This window comes from Pezoporus flaviventris, unplaced genomic scaffold, assembly GCF_033815535.1.
Source record: "Pezoporus flaviventris isolate CSIRO_AGI_PZ_B2104156 unplaced genomic scaffold, CSIRO_AGI_Pfla_v1 ptg000041l, whole genome shotgun sequence".
Lineage (NCBI taxonomy): Eukaryota > Metazoa > Chordata > Aves > Psittaciformes > Psittacidae > Pezoporus > Pezoporus flaviventris.
Genome location: NW_026892589.1, coordinates 507,424 through 525,684, shown reverse-complemented (window position 1 = coordinate 525,684; position 18,261 = coordinate 507,424). Strand labels below are relative to the sequence as shown.

The 18,261-nt window shown below is 53.5% G+C and overlaps 1 protein-coding gene across 8 annotated transcripts in view; it reads right to left on the bottom strand.

The window, feature by feature from the left end:
- Positions 1 to 18,261, bottom strand: part of AIFM3 (apoptosis inducing factor mitochondria associated 3) — a 36,003-nt gene that overhangs the window by 1,065 nt on the left and 16,677 nt on the right. For 3 of the 8 annotated variants that reach the window (XM_061465700.1, XM_061465701.1, XM_061465697.1), the window contains exons 5-20: positions 16,852 to 16,961; positions 16,030 to 16,074; positions 14,756 to 14,852; positions 14,028 to 14,140; positions 11,848 to 11,934; positions 9,396 to 9,487; positions 7,639 to 7,769; positions 6,900 to 7,015; positions 6,481 to 6,552; positions 6,101 to 6,164; positions 5,758 to 5,834; positions 5,005 to 5,122; positions 3,625 to 3,723; positions 3,179 to 3,254; positions 686 to 790; positions 157 to 177 (exon numbers count right to left, since the gene is read on the bottom strand). In XM_061465700.1, the coding sequence (XP_061321684.1) occupies positions 157 to 177; positions 686 to 790; positions 3,179 to 3,254; positions 3,625 to 3,723; positions 5,005 to 5,122; positions 5,758 to 5,834; positions 6,101 to 6,164; positions 6,481 to 6,552; positions 6,900 to 7,015; positions 7,639 to 7,769; positions 9,396 to 9,487; positions 11,848 to 11,934; positions 14,028 to 14,140; positions 14,756 to 14,852; positions 16,030 to 16,074; positions 16,852 to 16,961 (1,423 nt within the window). Of the gene's footprint in view, positions 1 to 156; positions 178 to 685; positions 862 to 3,178; positions 3,255 to 3,624; positions 3,724 to 5,004; positions 5,123 to 5,757; positions 5,835 to 6,100; positions 6,165 to 6,480; positions 6,553 to 6,899; positions 7,016 to 7,638; positions 7,770 to 9,395; positions 9,488 to 11,847; positions 11,935 to 14,027; positions 14,141 to 14,755; positions 14,853 to 16,029; positions 16,075 to 16,851; positions 16,962 to 18,261 lie in introns of all 8 variants that reach the window. The other 5 variants (XR_009745652.1, XR_009745651.1, XM_061465698.1 and 2 more) reach the window with 5 other exon arrangements.

The following is an 18,261-nucleotide window of genomic DNA, read 5'->3' as shown; positions in this document are numbered from 1 at the left end:
CTTCCTGCATTCAGCTGGGAATTCCTGTGGAAGTCACCCAAGGGCGGGCATCTCCCTCTCCGAGCAGCATCCCAGCCAAAAGGCAGCTGCAAAGGGGACCTGGCAGCCACCCCCAGCCCCACACCCAGTGCACCCAGGATCCCAAAGCGAACGTACTTGCCGTGACGAACAAACAGCCTGAAAGGAGCGAAAGCAGCGGGAGACAGAGAGAAGACATTCAGGTTTAGGTGATCCGGCCTCCTCCAGGCTCGCTGAGCCCCACCACAAGGGCCAGCCAGGCTGCCCATGAGTTGCCACCTCCCTCCCAGCCAGCAAGTGCTTCCCGATGCACTGGGGGCGTTGGGCGTGATGCTGCCTGGTGGCTGGGTGAACCCTCAGCATGGTCCCAGGGGTGCTTGATGCTCTGAGCACCACTGTCCCATAGGATCTGTGCAAGGATTTGGGTCCTGGTGTTCAAGACAAACCCCTTGTGTGCAGGGTGCGAGAGCTGGAGGCAGCTGGGGGAGGGGGGGGACAGTGACAGGGGGGCCGAGTGAGCGGGGCAGGAGGCTACAGAGAGGGGAGCAGTGGGGGGAGCTGCCCAGTGCCGCCGGGGTCCTGCCCTGGGGTGCTCAGCCCTGCCCTGCACCCCTGGCCCCTGGGCCCCTGCCCCGGCACTGCCAGTTCCCACAGCACCACTACTTACTCCACATCGCGCTTCCGGATGGTCCTGCCGGCAGCCAGGACCTCGGCCACCTTGGACACAATGGGGTCGTAGTTCATGCTGGCCACAGCCACCACCTCGTCACTCCTAGGGCCAGGCAGAGCATGGGGTTAGAGCAGCCCTGCACAAGCACAGCTCCAGCACCCAGGAAGCACATGCTGGAGAGAAGCAGGAAGCGGAGAAGCACCTTGGACCCATCCCAAGGTGTGGACACCATGGGGCCTGTGCTGATGGGGTGGGACGAGGGTCAAGAGAAGGCTGGGAGCTGGCACAGCAGGCTGGCCCCACCGTGTTCTCACACGTGTTGGCGTGGTGAGCATCACTAGGGTGCCCAAGGGATGGGGACAGCTTGGGGCACCCTGGAAGCTGTGAGAAAACACCAGCAAAGGTGGATAAAGCCCTGGACATCAGCAGGGATGCCCAGTGGTTGCTGCCAGCCAGGGAGGTGATCCTGATGCTGCTGCCCTGTGCTGAGAGAGGGGAGAGGCAGGAGGTCAGGATTTCCCTGACAGCGTGCACCAGGAGGAGGAGAGCCCAAACCATCAGGTGGGCACAGCAGAAGGAAACACGAGGGGATTGTCCGTTTGGGGCAGCGTCCCCAATCAAAAAGCATCAGCACCAACCAGAAGAACTGACACCAGATGAGAAGAGGAAGAAATGCTTTCACAGAGGCAGGGACTGGGACTGCAGCCGAGCAAAGCAGTGGGAAGGAGCTGGCCAGCACTCCCCTGGCACCTCTGGCTCTCAGGGGGTGATGCCACCCTGGTACCCAACAGACATCCCCAGAGCCCCTCCCGGGTGGCAGAACGTCAGAGAACTGGGCAGCACCCCTGTGTGCCAGTGGGTCTGCCCAGGCATGCTGAGCTGGGCTGCACAGAGCAGGGATTATGCACCTTCTGTGGGGCTCTCCTTTGAAGGCTCTACAGATGTTTAATTAAAGCAACCTGACATTTCCTCTCTAATCGGGGCTGGAATAAATGGCTGAAAGCTCCAGCATGGAAAGGGGGAATCAAGGCTTCAAAGAAGATGATATGCTGGAAGGAAATGTGTACCGGGGCAGGTCGTGGGTGCCTGGCCCTGTCGTGCTGCAGCAGACACGAGATGGGATAGTGCAGTGGCTGTGCGGTGGCTTCACAAGGATGCAGTGCACACAGTGCTGCAAACCCCTCCCGCAAAACTGCCAAACCCGGGGTTTATCCCCCCCAGCTGACACCCACGGAACAAATGGTACATTTTAAAAAGCTGCTTTGGCATTGTGTGATTTAAATGAACTTCAGAACATCGAGAGGGTAGGGAGTGACAGCCCCATGGCTGAGGCTGGAGAAGGGGGATGTTCCCCGGCAGCAGCTATCCCCAGCATGGGCACAAACCCACCCTGGCAGGAGGTTTTGGCCAAGGGGAGCTCAGAGGTGAAGCACGTGCAAAGGGTGGCGGATGGTGGAGCCCTGCTGCCTGCAGCAGGTTTCTATCCGAGGCACCAGGAGAAGGAAGGTGAGTGCTGGGGACCTGGCTGCTCCTGCCATGGCCTGATAAAGGGAGCCCTGTGTCTCTCCAAACCTGGTGGCCACATCCAACTGCAGACAATGGGAGCAAGTGGCTGCTCTTGGAGAGGGGGACATAGAGGGGATGCTGTAAGGGACACTGGGCAGGAGACAGAGGGACGGAGAGCCCTGGTGAGATGAGCTCTGCCTGCTGCTGCCACAGGCGGTTTGAGCGCTGTGCCCTGCAGACCTTCACTTCCCTGGTTTCACTCTCCCGATCCCCACATTAGAAAGCACTTGTAGAAAACCCGCCCGTCTCCAGGCATGAGGAGGACCCCGTGGCCGCAGATTTCAGTCTGGGACAGGACAGGAGCAGCACAAGAATAAAGAGCAGCAGATATTTAGGGATAAATCACAGTGCACAGTCTTGCCGTGGCTCTCGTGGCTCAGGAGCACTGGGGCAGCACATCCTGGCTGTCAGCACATCCCCGGCAAGTATTCCCAGCCAGGCTCCCAGCCGGGGGGGGAGCTGAGTTCCACACAGGTGTAACACAAGCTCCTGAACTCTTGCTGAACTTCACAGCTTGTCAGAAGAGGGGGTTTGAGCTTAATCTGTCAACCCATGCCAGGAGCAGTGATACCCATGCTCCCAGCCCAGCCCTGGCCAAAATCATTAGCACAGTGATGAGACGGGGAGGAAAAGTTTGATGGGGATTTCCAGCAACCCATTAATAGAAGCTATTATCTGCTCTCAGACACTTTGTGAACAGACCAAGTGCTTATACCTGGCAGAGACATTAGGTCCAAAGACCAGATTAACTTGCTTTACTCTTAGCACATCGTTTCTCTGGGGCCCTTTATTAGTGTCCTGCAGCCTCAGTGTCCAGAGAGGAACAAAGCCTCAGGCAGAAGCTCTGGCAAAAATACTTTTCAGCCTAACAGAACAAGCTTATTGGAACGTCTGTGGATGAATATGGAGAAGAGAAACACTTACTTGGTATAAAATGCCACAAACTTCAGTTCATCTAAATCTCCCTGAATGACAACATCATCAAATCCTTCCCCATGACCTGGAAGGCAGAGAAGAAGAGGTGGATTCAGCAACAATTCCCTAAGACAGGATGTTTCAATCCAGAGCTACAAGAAGAGCATCCTGCAGTCACCAAGAGGCCAGCACTAGATGAGGGTACCAAAAAGCACCCCTTCTTCTTCAGAGTTGAGAGACACTGTTTGTGCTTGGGCCACCCCCTGTGACCACAGCCATCCCTCTGGCCTGCACACATGGCCATGAGCAGACCAGGTTTTGGAGGCAGGAAGGGAAGCAGACCTGAAGCAGAGGCTGGCACGAAGGGTCTGCAGCAAGAGAGATGGCTGTGGCTGCTCTATCCCAGCACACCTCCACCAGCACAAACCCTTCAGCAGGCTCAGGGAGCCCCTTACCCGCATATCGGATGCTCTTCCCGAACATCGCAGTCCACAGGTATGGGACTGTGCTGAGCTCCACGCCATGGGCCAGCATGTTCAGTGCAGCTACACGGCCTGAAAGAGAAAAGCAGCAGAGTGAGCAGGGCAGCTCTGTGCTGGGGCAGGTGTTGTGCTCTGCCCTCAGTCACAGGACAGCATTGACATCTCCAGTCCCAGAGTACAGGGAGACCACGATCTTCTGCTTAGGGGAAATAAAAGATTACACAGCAACAAGCAAGAGTACCAACAAGAAAGCGCAATGCATGGCATGGCCCAGGCCTGGGCTTGGACTCCTCCCTGGCACTGCAGCTCCTACTGACCCATCACCTCCACTGACATGAGCCATGTGCTACTGAGCCTGGTTCAACACAGCTTCTGTAACAGTGGCAGGGCTGAGAGCTCACTGAGCTCCCACCACAAACAGGGATGGGATGGATAACCACCAGCACCACCCCCGAGGGCATAGAGGCTGTTAGGGGACAGTCCTTACCCACAGAGGCATAGAACCATAGAATCACAGAATGGTTTGGGGGTTGAAAAGGAACTTAGGATCATCCAGCTCCAACCCCTGCCACGAGCAGGGACACCTTCCACTAGAGCAGCTTGCTCCAAGCCCTGTCCAACCTGGCCTTGAACACTGCCAGGGATGGGGCAGTGGGCACCCTGGGCACCTCCCCTGGGCACCCTGTGTCAGCGCCGCAGCACCCTCACAGTAAAGAACTTCTTCCTTATCTCCAACCTGAACTTCTGCTGTTTCAGTTTGAACCCATCACCCCGTCCTATCGCTATAGTCCCTAATGAAGAGTCCCTGTCCAGCATCCCCTCAGACTCTGGAAGCTGCTCTGAAGCCTCCACGCAGCTTCTCTTCTCCAGGATGAACACTCCCAGTGTTTTCAGCCTGGCTCCATACCGGAGGTGCTCCAGTCCCCAATCATCCTCATGGCATGTCTGGGCCAGCGTTAAAGGGGGCTGTGTCCAAAGGCTAATGTTGGAGGTGTGGTTCCAAACCTTCTCACCTAGGACACCCTCACAGAGGTCAACCTCCTCATGGGGTTGGAAAGCTTGAGGGCAGAGGATTACACCAGGGTTTTCAGGCTTGCTGGCATGGAAGGGAGAAAGGTCTCAGGCATTGTTAGGCAATGCACATCAAGAGGACATCAAGAGGATGACAAACAAAGGCATAGAACAGCACCAAATACACATGCTTCAAACTGTTAAACACAACTACCCAGCTCCCCTGCTGGCAGTTGCCTCAATCTCTTGCCAGTGGGTTTGGAAATCTCCTGGGGGTATGGAAAAGGCTCTTTCCCATAAGCAATTTGCTGTTGTGAAGCCAAGGGGCTGTGAAGCACCTACCGTGCATGTGGGCCATCTGCCAGTGAGGGACATTCACCTTCTTATTATTCCTCAAGGACAGTGGGAATGTGACGGCGTCACCGGCCGCAAACACTCCTGGGACGTTGGTCTGCATCATCTGCAGGAGGAAGCAGAAGTGGGCGCAGTGGGGTCTGCACCCTCCGTGAACAGACACAGGGAACTGCTCCAGAGCTGTGCGGTCCCCAGAAACACCATGCAGCCTCTGCTCAACTCTGGGAGCCCGTGGGGGGATTTGATCCACCACTTCCCACGCAGACCACAGAGACGACCTGCCAGTGGGATACCCAGTAAAGAGACACATGGATTGGTGTCCTGGAGCCCCTCTTAGAAGGCTGGGGTCTGACAGGGTTTGAAATAGAGCCTGGCTCATTGCACATATGAGCAAGGAGCCCCAGTGCCCCGACACGCTCTTGCCTCGTAGCACACACCATCCATCAGCACCAACACCACTTGTACTGGAGTCGCTGGTGGTGATGAGGGAAGATGAGATCCTCTGGGATCCTTGAAATGATTTTCCCCCAAAAATACCCACACCATCCCAGGGCAGCTCAGGGCTGGACCCAGGCCACAGCACCCAGGGCTGCAGGGGAGGTCCCAGGCGCTCCAGCATTGCGCATCTTGGATAACCCCCCCCCCTGCAGCAGCAGTTTGGAGCTGCAAAGAAGCTCATCTTGGAGGAGAGCACTCAGCTCCTCCTGCTCTCCCCTGGCAGGGGCTGCCCTCCAGGCTCACCTTGTTGACCACGATGAAGCCTTTGGAGTCGATGTTTATGCCACTCTGCTTGAGGAAGCCCGTTGCTGGGACTGCACCTGTGGGAGCAGGGAAGAACTGCTGGCATGGCAGCCGGGCACCCCCACAGCCTTGGGGTGACCCCCAGGCCACACATCTGCCCCTTGCCTGGACAACTTGTCTATGCCAAGGGAAAGGGGCCCTACAGAGCCCCACTGCAGTGGGAGCACTGTGCAGAGCTGGCACATCACCACCACCCTCCAGGACCCACTGCTGCCACGGCCCCTCCACCAAGCAGAGTCCCAGCGGCCCCATGGGCTCTGCACCTGCAGGTACAGTCCCTTACCAATGCCAACAACACACACGTCGGCACGCAGCACCTTCCCGCTCTTCAGCACCACCTCCTTCAGCTGCGTGAGACATGGGGGGGACAGCACGGTTATTTTAGGACAAAAAAAAACCCAAACCTGTAATAGGAGCATGCCAAACTGACAGCTCACTTCACTTCTGACCTGCAGTGTGACCATAACCCCTTCCAATGGCAGCAGGAGGGTGGGAGCAATGGCACCACCCTGCGTGCCACACTGGAGCACGATGCTCCTGGGGGACAACCCCCAGGAATATGAATTTCAGGGCTAGGAAAGCTCAGAACCTCAGCAATGAAGAGAGCAGCGCCCGGGGGGAGGCTGTGGTGGTGACTCCGGCAAGCCCCTGCCCACACCATACCTTGCTCTCCTGCTCCCGCAGCTCTGACACCTCTGTCTGCATGTAGAACTTCACCCTGTTGCTCTCAAACATCTGGAGAGGGGACATGGGACAAAGCAGGGGACATCAGGACCCCAAATCACCACTGCTCCTGGTGTTCCTGTGCCCCCTGCACTGCCCTGATCACCCTCTGGACTCTCCTCAACCCGTGTTGCAAACAGGGGTCAGCACCAGCTCCCCCCCCAACATGTGTCCAGAAGAAGGTGTTCTATAGCACACATGGATCAAGAGAGGGGAAGACACAGCCTGTTCGTCCTGTCTAGTCACTGCTGCCATCACAGCTTAATCAATAAACATCAGATAATAAATTAGTGCCCCGAGTGAGACAAGCAGAACCCACTGTCACTAAAACCAAAGCAAGGGTGGGAAAGCAAGGTCACCTTCATGACAGCACGGCCAACCCTCTCCCCAAAGGACTTCTTGAAGGGCACTTCCTCGAGCTCCACCACGGACACCGAGTGGGCCCTCTCCGTGAGGTAGGCGGCCACCTCCATCCCTGCGGAACAGAAGCAGGTCCAAGAGCCAGTGGGGACAGCAGCAGAGGAGCAGTCTCTCCCCATCCCAGCTGAGGAGGCTGAAGCTGGTCTACAGGGAGATCTGGGGTTCCAACCATTTGACTGGTTTGGGTTGAAGGGATCTTGAAGCTCCTCCAGCTCCAACCCCTGCCACGGGCAGGGACACCTTCCACCAGAGCAGCTTGCTCCAAGCCCCTGTCTCCAGCCTGGCCTTGAACACTGCCAGGGATGGGGCAGCCACAGCTTCTCTGGGCACCCTGTGCCAGCGCCTCAGCACCCTCACAGGGAAGAGCTTCTGCCTTATATCTAACCTAAATCTCTCCTCTTTATGTTTGAATCCATTCTCCCTTGTCCTATCGCTACAGTCCCTGATGAAGAGCCCCTCTCCAGCATCCTTGTAGCCCCCTTCAAATACTGGAAGGCTGCTCTGAGGTCTCCACACAGATTCTCTTCTACACCTGGGGCTGGAAGTTGGACAACCCCAAGGTCCAGTTTGGGCAAGGGGTTACCTCTAACCAAGCAGTGACAAACTGTGGAAGGGACTGGATAAAGTCCGCAGGGAGATGGGACAGTGAGACATGGACACTGCGGAATGAGCGCTCACCCAGGAAGGATGCTCCCACAATAACCACGTTCTTGCTGGTGGCCAGCTTCACCACACGGCTGGCATCTTCAGGCGTCCGGATGTTGAAAACGTTTTCCACCTCCTTGCCTTTGCAGCTGAGAGCTTTGGGCCTGAAAAACACACATTGAGGACAATACAGGTGCTTTTCTTGACCCCATGTTGGCAGCTGGGACTGGAGACCTTCTTTCCAGGACTCCAGCAGCATCTCAGATCTTCCCTTTTTCACCTTTCTCTGGGCTGGAGACATAACATGGAAAACCCCAAACTCTGGTGGGCCATGGGCAGAGCTGTCTTGACCCCATCCATGGGCTGGGGAGCCCTCGGGGCTGGGGTGAGCTCAATCCTGGGCACTGCAGCACAACACAGGCTGGGCATGGCTTTGCAAGCAGTGAGGGTGGTGAGACACTGGCGCAGGCTGCCCTGTGCCAGAGAGCAGATGAATGCCCCACCTCTGGAGACATTCCAGGCCAGGCTGGATGTGGTTCTAGGAACCTGCTCCAGGTGAGGATGTGCCTGTTCATTACAGGGGGTTGGACTGGATGAGCTTTGAAGGTCCCTTCCAACTCAAACTATTCTGTGATTCTAAGCCTGTGTTTCACTGCTGGCATGCTGTAAAAATTTCCAGAGCTTAATGGGACACAGAAATGTCACTGTGTGCCCCAGCAGACACTTTGGAGCCAGACACTGAATGATTCATAACCCTCTGGAGATGCAGGTTCCACTATCTGTTCATAGGAGCATGCTGCTGATGCTGTAGCAGTTTATTCTTGCCCTCCCCATGCACTTAGTGGAGCCTATGTATTTTTAAACGTCTGGCCCCTGCATCCTCAACTCACACCTGGAAATGGGACAGATGATCCTAAATAATTCAGGTACCTAAAACATTTACCCAGTGTACCTGGAGCTTGTGCATAAGGATTTTGACATTACCACTGAATCCTCCTGAGCCCAATTAGGCAATTAGTGCAGACCCCAGCACTAGCCCTTAGCATTTAGTGGGGCTTTTCCTGTTACTGGTGGCACAGCGGGTGGCAACAGGAGCCCCTGCTCTGGCTGTTCTACAGCATCCCTTTACCAGATTAAATTCTGCAGCGGCTGCACTTCTCCTACTTTGTTTTGTGCCCTGGTGTTGGGAGCCCAAGGAAAGTGTGCCAGGGTGCCTCACTTTCATCTCAAAGTGCCAGTTTTGACAAATCCCATACAGAGAACAAGTCAACCCAGTACTTCCAGGGTGGTGCTCTCGGGTGACACAGAGGTGACACAAAGGTTTTTAAGCTTTGGCTGAGCAGACATACCCAGCGCAGATTTATAGAGATATACATATTATATTGATCATATAGATATGGTTATATCATAAAATCATAGAATAGTTTGGGTTGGACAGGACCTTCAAAGGTCATCTAGTCCAACCCCTCTGCATAGATACAGAGATGATAGAGATATAGGTTATGTAGATATACAGATAGATATATAAAGATGATACAGATATATCCAGATAGAGATTAGATAGATAGATAGATAGATAGATAGATAGATAGATAGATAGATAGATAGATAGATGATAGATAGATAGATATACAGATTTATCCAATAGTTATCCCTTGCTTTTCCTGCAAGCAAACATTCTTTGCAAACAAATTCAACCACTACATTTGACCCTCATTCCCAGGCACAAGCTCCTCACATTCTCAGATATAAGTTTCTCTCGCTCTTTAAAATGTTTGTTCATAGCTTACGTATTTCCCGTTGCTATCAGCAGCTTGTTGTATTCCATCTTAAATCCATCCTTGAACACAGCTGTCTTGTTCTTGACGTCCACAGCCGCAACCTGAAATCATTCCTAAAATACGTTAAGGGATGAAACGCCAGCCATTCACTCAGCTCCCAGCCCAACCATAGAATCATAGAATAGTCAGGGTTGGAAAGGACCCTAAGATCATCCAGTTCCAACCCCCCTGCCATGGGCAGGGACACCTCACACTAAACCATGGCACCCAAGGCTCTGTCCAACCTGGCCAGGGATGGAGCATTCACAACCTCTCTGGGCAACCCATTCCAGTGCCTCACCACCCTAACAGGAAAGAATTTCCTCCTTATACCCAATCTAAACTTCCTCTGTTTAAGTTTTAACCCATTACCCCTTGTCCTGTCACTACAGTCCCCAATGAAGAGTCCCTCCCCAGCATCCCTATAGGCCCCCTTCAGATACTGGAAGGCTGCTATGAGGTCTCCACGCAGCCTTCTCTTCTCCAGGCTGAACAGCCCCAACTTCCTCAGCCTGTCTTCATACAGGAGGTGCTCCAGTCCCTGATCATCCTCATGGCCTCCTCCGGACTTGTTCCAACAGTTCCATGTCCTTTTTATGTTGAGGACACCAGAACTGCACACAATGCTCCAGGTGAGCTCTCACAAGAGCAGAGTAGAGGGGCAGGATCACCTCCTTTGACCTGCTGGTCATGCTCCTTTTGATGCAGCCCAGGACACAGTTGGTTCCTGGGCTGCAAGTGCACACTGAAGCCGGCTCATGTTCTCATTGACCAACACCCCCAGATCCTTCTCCACAGGGCTGCTCTGAATCTTTTTCCTGCCCAACCTGTAGCTGTGCCTGGGATTGCCCCAACCCAGGTGTAGGACCTTGTACTTGGCTTGTTGAACTTCATGAGGTTGGCATTGGCCACCTCTCAAGTGTGTCAAGGTCCCTCTGGATCCCATTCCTTCCCTCCAGTCTATCAACCAAACCACACAACTTAGTGTCATTGGCAAACTTGCTGAGGGTGCATGAATCCCACTGTCCATGTCAGCGACAAAGATGTTGAACAAGGTCCCAACACCGATCCCTGAGGGACACCACTCATTACCCATCTCCAGCCGGACACTGAGCCATTGACCACAACTCTTTGCGTGCGGCCATCCAGCCAGTTCTTTATCCACCCAGTGGTCCATCCATCAAATTGATGTCTCTCAAATTTAGAGACAAGGATGTCGTGTGGGACAGTGTCGAACGCTTTGCACAAGTCCAGGTAGATGCCATCAACTGCTCTACCCCGTCCATCAGTTCCGTAGCCCCATCATAGAAGGCCACCACATTGGTCAGGCAGGATTTCCCCTTAGTGAAGCCCTGCTGGCTGTCACCAAGCACCTTGTTGATTTTCATGTGCCTTAGCATGCCTTCCAGGAGAATCTGCTCCAAGATTTTGCCAGTCACAGAGTTGAGACTGACTGGTCTGTAATTCCCCGGTCATCCATTTTCCCCTTCTTGAAAATGGGGGTTATATTTCCCTTTTTCCAGTCCTTGGGAACTTCACCTGACTGCCATGATTTCTCAAATATGATGGCCAGTGGCTTAGCAACTTCATTCGCCAGCTCCTTCAGGACCCACAGATGGATTTCATCAGGTCCCATGGACTTGCGCACATTCAGATTTTGATGGTCTCGAACCTGATCCTCTCCTACAGTTGGCCCAAGGTCTTCATTCTCACAGTCCCTGCATCTGCCTTCCAAGACTTGGGTGGTTTGGTCAGAGCTTTTGCCAGTGAAGACCGAGGCAAAGAAGTCATTCAGAACCTCAGCCTCTCCAAATCCAGATTAGCCAGCTCTGATGGCTTCTGGAGAGGGCCCACGTTGTCCCTAGTCTGTCTTTTATTCACAATGTACCTATAGAATCCCTTCCTGTTATCCTTAATACCCCAGCCAAGTTCAATGCTAACTGGGCCAAACCAACCTATCTGTTAGTTCTTAGTCCCCTGTGTTCTTGTGCACAGCTTAGCCAACCCAGACCTTAAATATTCCTGTTTGCCTTTCCACAGATCTGAAGATCTCACAGTATAAATAAAATACTAGGGAGAAATGCTCAAGCCATCACTGTGCATTTTTTGGAGGCTGGTTATCCTCATCAGAGGCCACTTGGTCACCCCAGATCCATTCAAGGAAGTTCCCAAATGGCAGGTAAGGAATGACTGTCACCACAGAGTTTGCACAGGGTGTCCTTCCTGCCACATGATGAGCTGCACTGACTGTAGTTTGGAATAATCACAGGCAACCTGTGCTCTGTGCTGGGGGAGACCCAACATTTGTGCAATGCAACCAGTGCGCTACAAACAAAGCCAGCTGCCACATCTCCTAAACACAGCCCTTGTGTGTCAGCACCTGCAGAAGGTGGCCTGCACGTACGCACAGCACTCTCCTTACCTGCATTTCGGTCAGGACTTCAATGTCGTAGCTGCGGAAGAACTCCTTGGGGCGCAGGGCAATCTGCTCCGGGTGGGAATCCATCGACTGGAAAAAAGCCATTCTCCTGTCAACCGCTGCGGTTGAACAGGCAAGGGGAGAAATGCCTGTTGTGAACCCAAGTCAATAGCCTGAAGTCAGTCCGTATGGCATGGGCTAAAAGAGCTGATACACAGTGGCTGGAACCAAAGTCTGGTCAAGTAAAAGTCATCACAAGATGCCAGACTGATTCCTTCTTCCTGCTTGACACTGGGGTGGCACTGACTGGCCAAGGAAGGACTACAGCAAGCGCTTTCGGGTGCAAAGCGGCTCTCACTGCAGCTCCTCATAGTCCATAGGGACAAAAGAAAACACCCATTATTTGGAAGACAACCAGCTGGAAAACAGCAAGGTCCTTATCGCTGGAGCGGCTCAGTCAGGGGCCGGGATGAGCCCTGCAGGACACCCCCTCACCATTACTCCAGGTGACGCTGTGCTCAGCAGAGACCCGTATCTTGGGACCTGAGGCACGGGCAGGGTCATACAGATCTTACTGCTAAGTCTTTGAACACCCAACATTCACTGAGAGGAACGTCAGACCCACAGCTCAGGAGCACATGCAGGGAGGGCAGCGCAGGGCAGTGCACAGCCACCATGGGTTTGCTCCTGCTCAGTGCTCCAGAGACCATGGGGATGGTGCAGCACACCAGGGAGCAGGTCATGGTCCAAAGGGGACAAAGAGGAGCAGGCTGGTGGGACTTTGGGGCAGACTGGTATCAGCCATTCAGCAAGGCAGACGAAGGACAACGCTGTAGTTTCCAGGAGGCAAGAAGTCTGCTGCTTACAGCTTTACATGCTCCTCCTCCAATGACTCTTTCCAAGGTTGATCTCACTCACTATAGGGTTAAGAAGAATCCCCTTTGTTTTCTAGCCTGTTCCTGAAAATTTTGCCTCCTCTTCCATGGGCTTTGTGCACCTTCCCAAAGTGACTGTGTTGAGTGGAGAGTTTAACAGACCATGCAGAACATCTCTGCTGTGTGAGAGGTTCTTACTATTTAATGGCAAGTGGAAAAGGCAGTCAGAGACTCATGGTGGGGATGAATGTGGGAAGAGCTGCCGGGTTGGGACAGGCACTGTGAGCTTCTCCCAGCTCCCCAGCCCATCCCTGTGACTCCTGGATGCAGGTTTCAGGCAGCTGCTCCTCACCCCAAGTGGGACCTGTCCAAGCACAGGAACGGATCGAATGTTCTCAAAAAGTCATGTGTATATATGCCTTCCTTTGAAAATCACTTTGCCTTGGGTCTGGAAGCAGAGTCAGAGCAACCCTGCCAGAAAGGGTAATACATACACTGCCTGTTCTGAGGTTATCTCCAGTCTCTGAGACCAAGTGCTGCTGTCCAACCTGAGCTGCTCTCTGGTATAATGTAAAACTTATCAGTAATAAAAAATGCAATTAGAAGATCATCTTGTGTCTACAATAGAATGAAAAATGAAATGATTGACAGAAAAAGTGATCTTTGCACTGCAATCGTTATCCAGTTGTGATAGTGACTGATAATCCCAATAATCAGGGCATGGAGCACCACTGCGCAGGAACTGTGCAGTCATTAAAGACCTGGCAGACAACACATTTTTTTCACGTCCCATTTCATAGCCCTAAAGATTTTGATCCAGAAACATGATAAAAGGATCCATCCAGGTGCAAGCTGCCCAAGTCACCTATAGATAGGCCTGTGAAGAATCATGGACTCATAGAATGGTTTGGGTTGGAAGGAACATTAAAGCTCATCCAGTTCCAACCCTCTGCCACGGGCAGGGACCACTTCCACTAGAGCAGCTTGCTCCAAGCCCCTGTGTCCAGCCTGGCCTTGAACACTGCCAGGGATGGGGCAGCCACAGCTTCTCTGGGCACCCTGTGCCAGCGCCTCAGCACCCTCACAGGGAAGAACTCCCTTGTTCCTGTGCTGGAGCACTCAGTTCAGAGGTTTAACAATTCCTGTTACATTTCATATTTCAGTCAGCAACAGAAAATGAAATTCAAGGGGGAACCAGAGTTGGGATGAACAAGGAAGAAGAAATGTGCTGCCGCAGTACATGGGGAAAGGTCCTAGAGCAAGTTTTAAAACAGGGAAGGAATGTGACATTCCCAAAGTGATACAAACCTTACTGAGCTTCGGTCTGTCGTAGGGCAGGTGTCTGTCCATCGTGCACATCACAATCCTGTCTGAGAAACCCTCCTGGCGCAAGGTCTCTGCACAGAGCAGTCCGGCTGCCCCTAAGGGAGAAGGAAGACTGGTGGCAGCAGTGCAGTGGGCATCTGAAGGTCTGAACCCTTTGCTCCTAAACCCCACCAGCTCTGCCGCATGCCAGCACAGCTCAGCTGACTTCAGGGACACAGCCTGGCTCTCAGTCAACCAGTTTCGTTTCCAACCCATTCCAGAAACAGGCAAACTCAGTAGATGGGATTCACTCCACCAAACTCCATTCACTCCAGCTTTCTACAAAAACTGCATTACACAACTGGAGCTGGGACAAGAGGAAGAAAAGAAGTTGGCAGGTTTGCTATTTCATGCAGGAATTTGCTATTTTCTGGGAAGATGGAAGAATTTATCTTCGGAGAAGCACCTTGGCGTGAGAGGTTTGGAGCTACAGGCAGCTGCAGTGGGCTGAGACAGAGATGTGCAGGCTCCAAGAGGAAAAGGTGTATCCACATCACAGGATCACCTCAGAGGGCTTTACACTTATCAGCTGTGGAAATCGGGGGTTACTGGTGTACATGGGGAGGGTGCAGAGGGAAGAGGGTTCAGGGCACCAGCTACAAAGGGAAGCACAAAGCTCCACAGAGCAGGAGGGGACATACATGGTGGTTCCAGCACGTGCCACACAATACCTGCACCGATGATCAGCACATTGGTGCTGCTCAGGTTATAGTTGCTCAAGGAGATGCACTTTGCCATCACCTTTGTCCTCCTCTGTGTCTGAAGAGCCTATGCCACCAACAACAGGAAGAAAAGTCATTATCTTCTCCCAGCTTTAACCTGGGTAGCCACATTATTGTCATAAAGCAGCTTGAATCAAAAGGAAACTGCACCTTTGTAGCCAGTGAGGACTGCAAACCCAAGCACATCCAAATACCCTCCCACCACCCGGTGTATCACCCCTTTACAAGGTGTAAAAGAAAAATTCATCCATTGCCTTCTGCAGATTGATCCAGGTACACAGAGCTGGAGAGGGGGGATAGAAGCAGCCCAGGTGTGCCCAGGTGTGTTCTTATGCACCTCTGCAACCAACAGGCAAGAGGGAAATGCAGAAGTCCTGTCAGGAACTTTATCCTGCACCTGAGTAGAATTTGTGCACCTCTGATATCCACAGGAGCTGATGGACTTGTCCAGCCTACCAGAGCACACCCAAAGACCTATGCCACTATAGCCCTGCTCACAGACCCCCTGTTCCCAGCCATTGGAAGCCAAATTTCCTCTACCATTTGTGGTAGATGAAATAGGCTCAATCTTCCCCGTCATATCCCACCCAAATAAACTGGTGTAGGAGCGCTGCCATTCAGGTGACCTCTCTGGACCTAACCCAAGTGCTGTATGGGTTCATCTTGTTCTGAGCCACTGGACTCACACACGTGTATGTGCAAATGTGCATCAAAAGAAGGCTTCTAGTCGAAAGAAAGGTGGCAGTGGCTTGAATGGGCTTCACATCTGGGGAATGAGAGCCCTCCTTGTTCACACCCCAGAGGGGTGTGCCCTGCCACATTCAGACCCAGCAAGGCTGCTGGAAGAGTCCTGTTTCCATGGACCAACTAAATTTGACGTTGCTGTAAGCGTAATGAAACATGAACAAATCCAGGACAAACAGCCAGTAAGAGCTGGATCCGTGGACACCCCGGCTCAGGCTTCAGCAGCTGCGGGCAGCTGGGAGGGGGACACACCACCTCTGCCCTGCTCCACTCGTGCCTCTGTACAAGCTGCTGTTTGAGACAGGACTACGCTGGGTAAATCTTTGGTTTACCCATGTTGGATGCTCGTGCATCCTCCTGTTCAGGCACTGCTTCCCCTGCCACAGGACCAGAAGAAAAGCATTTCCCTCCACCCTGACACACACAGAGCAGAAACCAAAAGCATGGGGCTTGATTCTGGGGTGCCAGCGGCCCCTTACCTGCTTGCTTGCTCTGATGTACACCTTCTCCTTCTCGATCTTCACCTGAGGGTGACAGAACAGCAGCGGTTTGCAGGGCAGTGAATGCCTCTGGCATGAGGAGGGTGATTGCTCCCTCTGTGAACAGCCCATGAACAGTGCAGTGGTCCCACCAGTCTCCTGTGAGAGCAGCTCAGGCCACGGCAGGATCCAGCCCAGCTCAAGGCTGTGGTATGTTTCCTGTCTCGTTCAACTGTGCACTGATGCTCAGTCTGAAAACTGATTTCTGCCTCTGGCTTTTGGCCGATTCCTCAGTCCCACCCCACTCCTGATCAAAGGCCTCCCAGACGGTGCACCTTCACCTCTGGGTTCCCAGTGCCCACGGGCGGGAGCAAGGGGAGCACCTCTGCGATGAGGAAAAGCTGGGTTTGTGTTATTCAGCCTGCAGAAGGCTCCAGGGAGATCTTGGTGCAACCTTTCAGTACTTACAGGGGGCTTACAGAAAAGATGGGGACAGACTTTTTAAAAAGGCTTATAGTGATGGGACGAGAGGTGATGGTTTTAAACTGAAAGAGGGGAGATCTGGACTGAACAAAGGGAAGAAACATTTTACTGTTAGGGCGCTGAGGCGCTGGCACAGGGTGCCCAGAGAAGCTGTGGCTGCCCCATCCCTGGCAGTGTTCAAGGCCAGGTTGGACACAGGGGCTTGGAGCAAGCTGCTCTAGTGGAAGGGGTCCCTGCCCGTGGCAGGGGTTGGAGCTGGAGGAGCTTTAAGGTCCCTTCCAACCCAAATCAGGCCGGGATTCTGTGATTTCCTCTGCTTCTGCAGAATGAAGGTCTCACCTGGAACCTGGGTAAGCTGTCCAAGCCAGGGAAGTCCTCTATGTCACCTGTGCTGATGTTGAAGCAAGCTCCATGCCAGGGACAGCGGACTCTTCCTTTGGACAAAACCCCTGCAGGGAACATGGCAATGCAGAGTTGGTGCTGCCCTGCAGCTGTCTCCTGTCCCTGCCTGCAGCCCACGGAGATGAAGCTGCTGTGACAAGGCCAGGGCAGGGTGGCAGAGGCAGGTATCCCTCCGTTGTCCTCGTGGTGGTGGAGTCCTTGCTTTCGACTGAAGCAGGGCTGACCTCCTGACAGCTGAATGTTGATGCCCAGGGCCTCCTGCAGTGGCAGGACCTGTCCTCCTCAAAGTTCACACTCTGACATGTCCCCATGACTCTCCTTTACCCAGAGGTGTGACCTTTCCTACAGGACGTGTGGCAGCTGTTGTGGACCTGGATGCTTAACGGCATCTTAGCCACTTGATGTGGAGTTATCTTCCCTCACACATGGGACTGCAGTAGAGGCTGAACAGTTATGAACTGGGATGCTGAATAAGCAATCCCAGCTGGAATGCCCTCACTGACAGTGCCCTTCCAGCACATGGGAGCACAGCTCCAGAGCTGTCTGCTCTGCCTGGAACATAACCTTGCTCTGTGGCAGGGCCTGGGGCTGCAGCCTTCAGGCTCTTGTCATCGCCTCCACAAGCCCCAGGAGCACGCAGAGCAAGCAGCGCCTCAAGCAGAGCACCACTTGTTTAGAGCAGGCGTGTTTCAGAACAGATCCTGGCACCGCATGGGGCCTGCCCACTGCCAGGGAAGCACAGGACATGCTGGAGCGACCAGCTCGCTCCTCACAAGTGCTTGCTCAGAGGCTGCTACCTTGGATTTAGGCCTTTGCTGCCCAAAAGCTCTTGTTCTCAGCCCTGGGGCAGAGTGAACAGCTACAGTCTGTGCTTGCACCTTCCGTTGCCAAGGCACAGCAGTGCCACATCTCATCACCCACATGCTGGGATGCAGGAGCAAGTCCTGTATTCCCCAGTGAGATCCCTGCATGAGCAGCCAGTCTGCAGTGTCAGGGCTGTGACTGCAGGTCTCTGAAAGGCAGACGGGCTTCTCTGCCCCGAGAGGGGCTAAGAGCATCCTCTCCTGCACCCAGCACTGTGCAACATGGGAACCCACTTCAACACCCCACCATCCCACTTCAACACCCCACCATCCCACTTCAACACCCCACCATCCCACAACAACATCCCACAACAACATCCCACCATTCCACAAAATTCCACCAGCAACATTTCTTTTTGTTACTGAAAGGATCCCATCAGCCCAAAGAACTCCTCCCCACCCCCCCATCAGGATGTGATTTACAGGAGCTGTGGGTTTGTGCGATTTTCTTATGAAACAAAATAAGGGGATGCCTTTTTCCCTT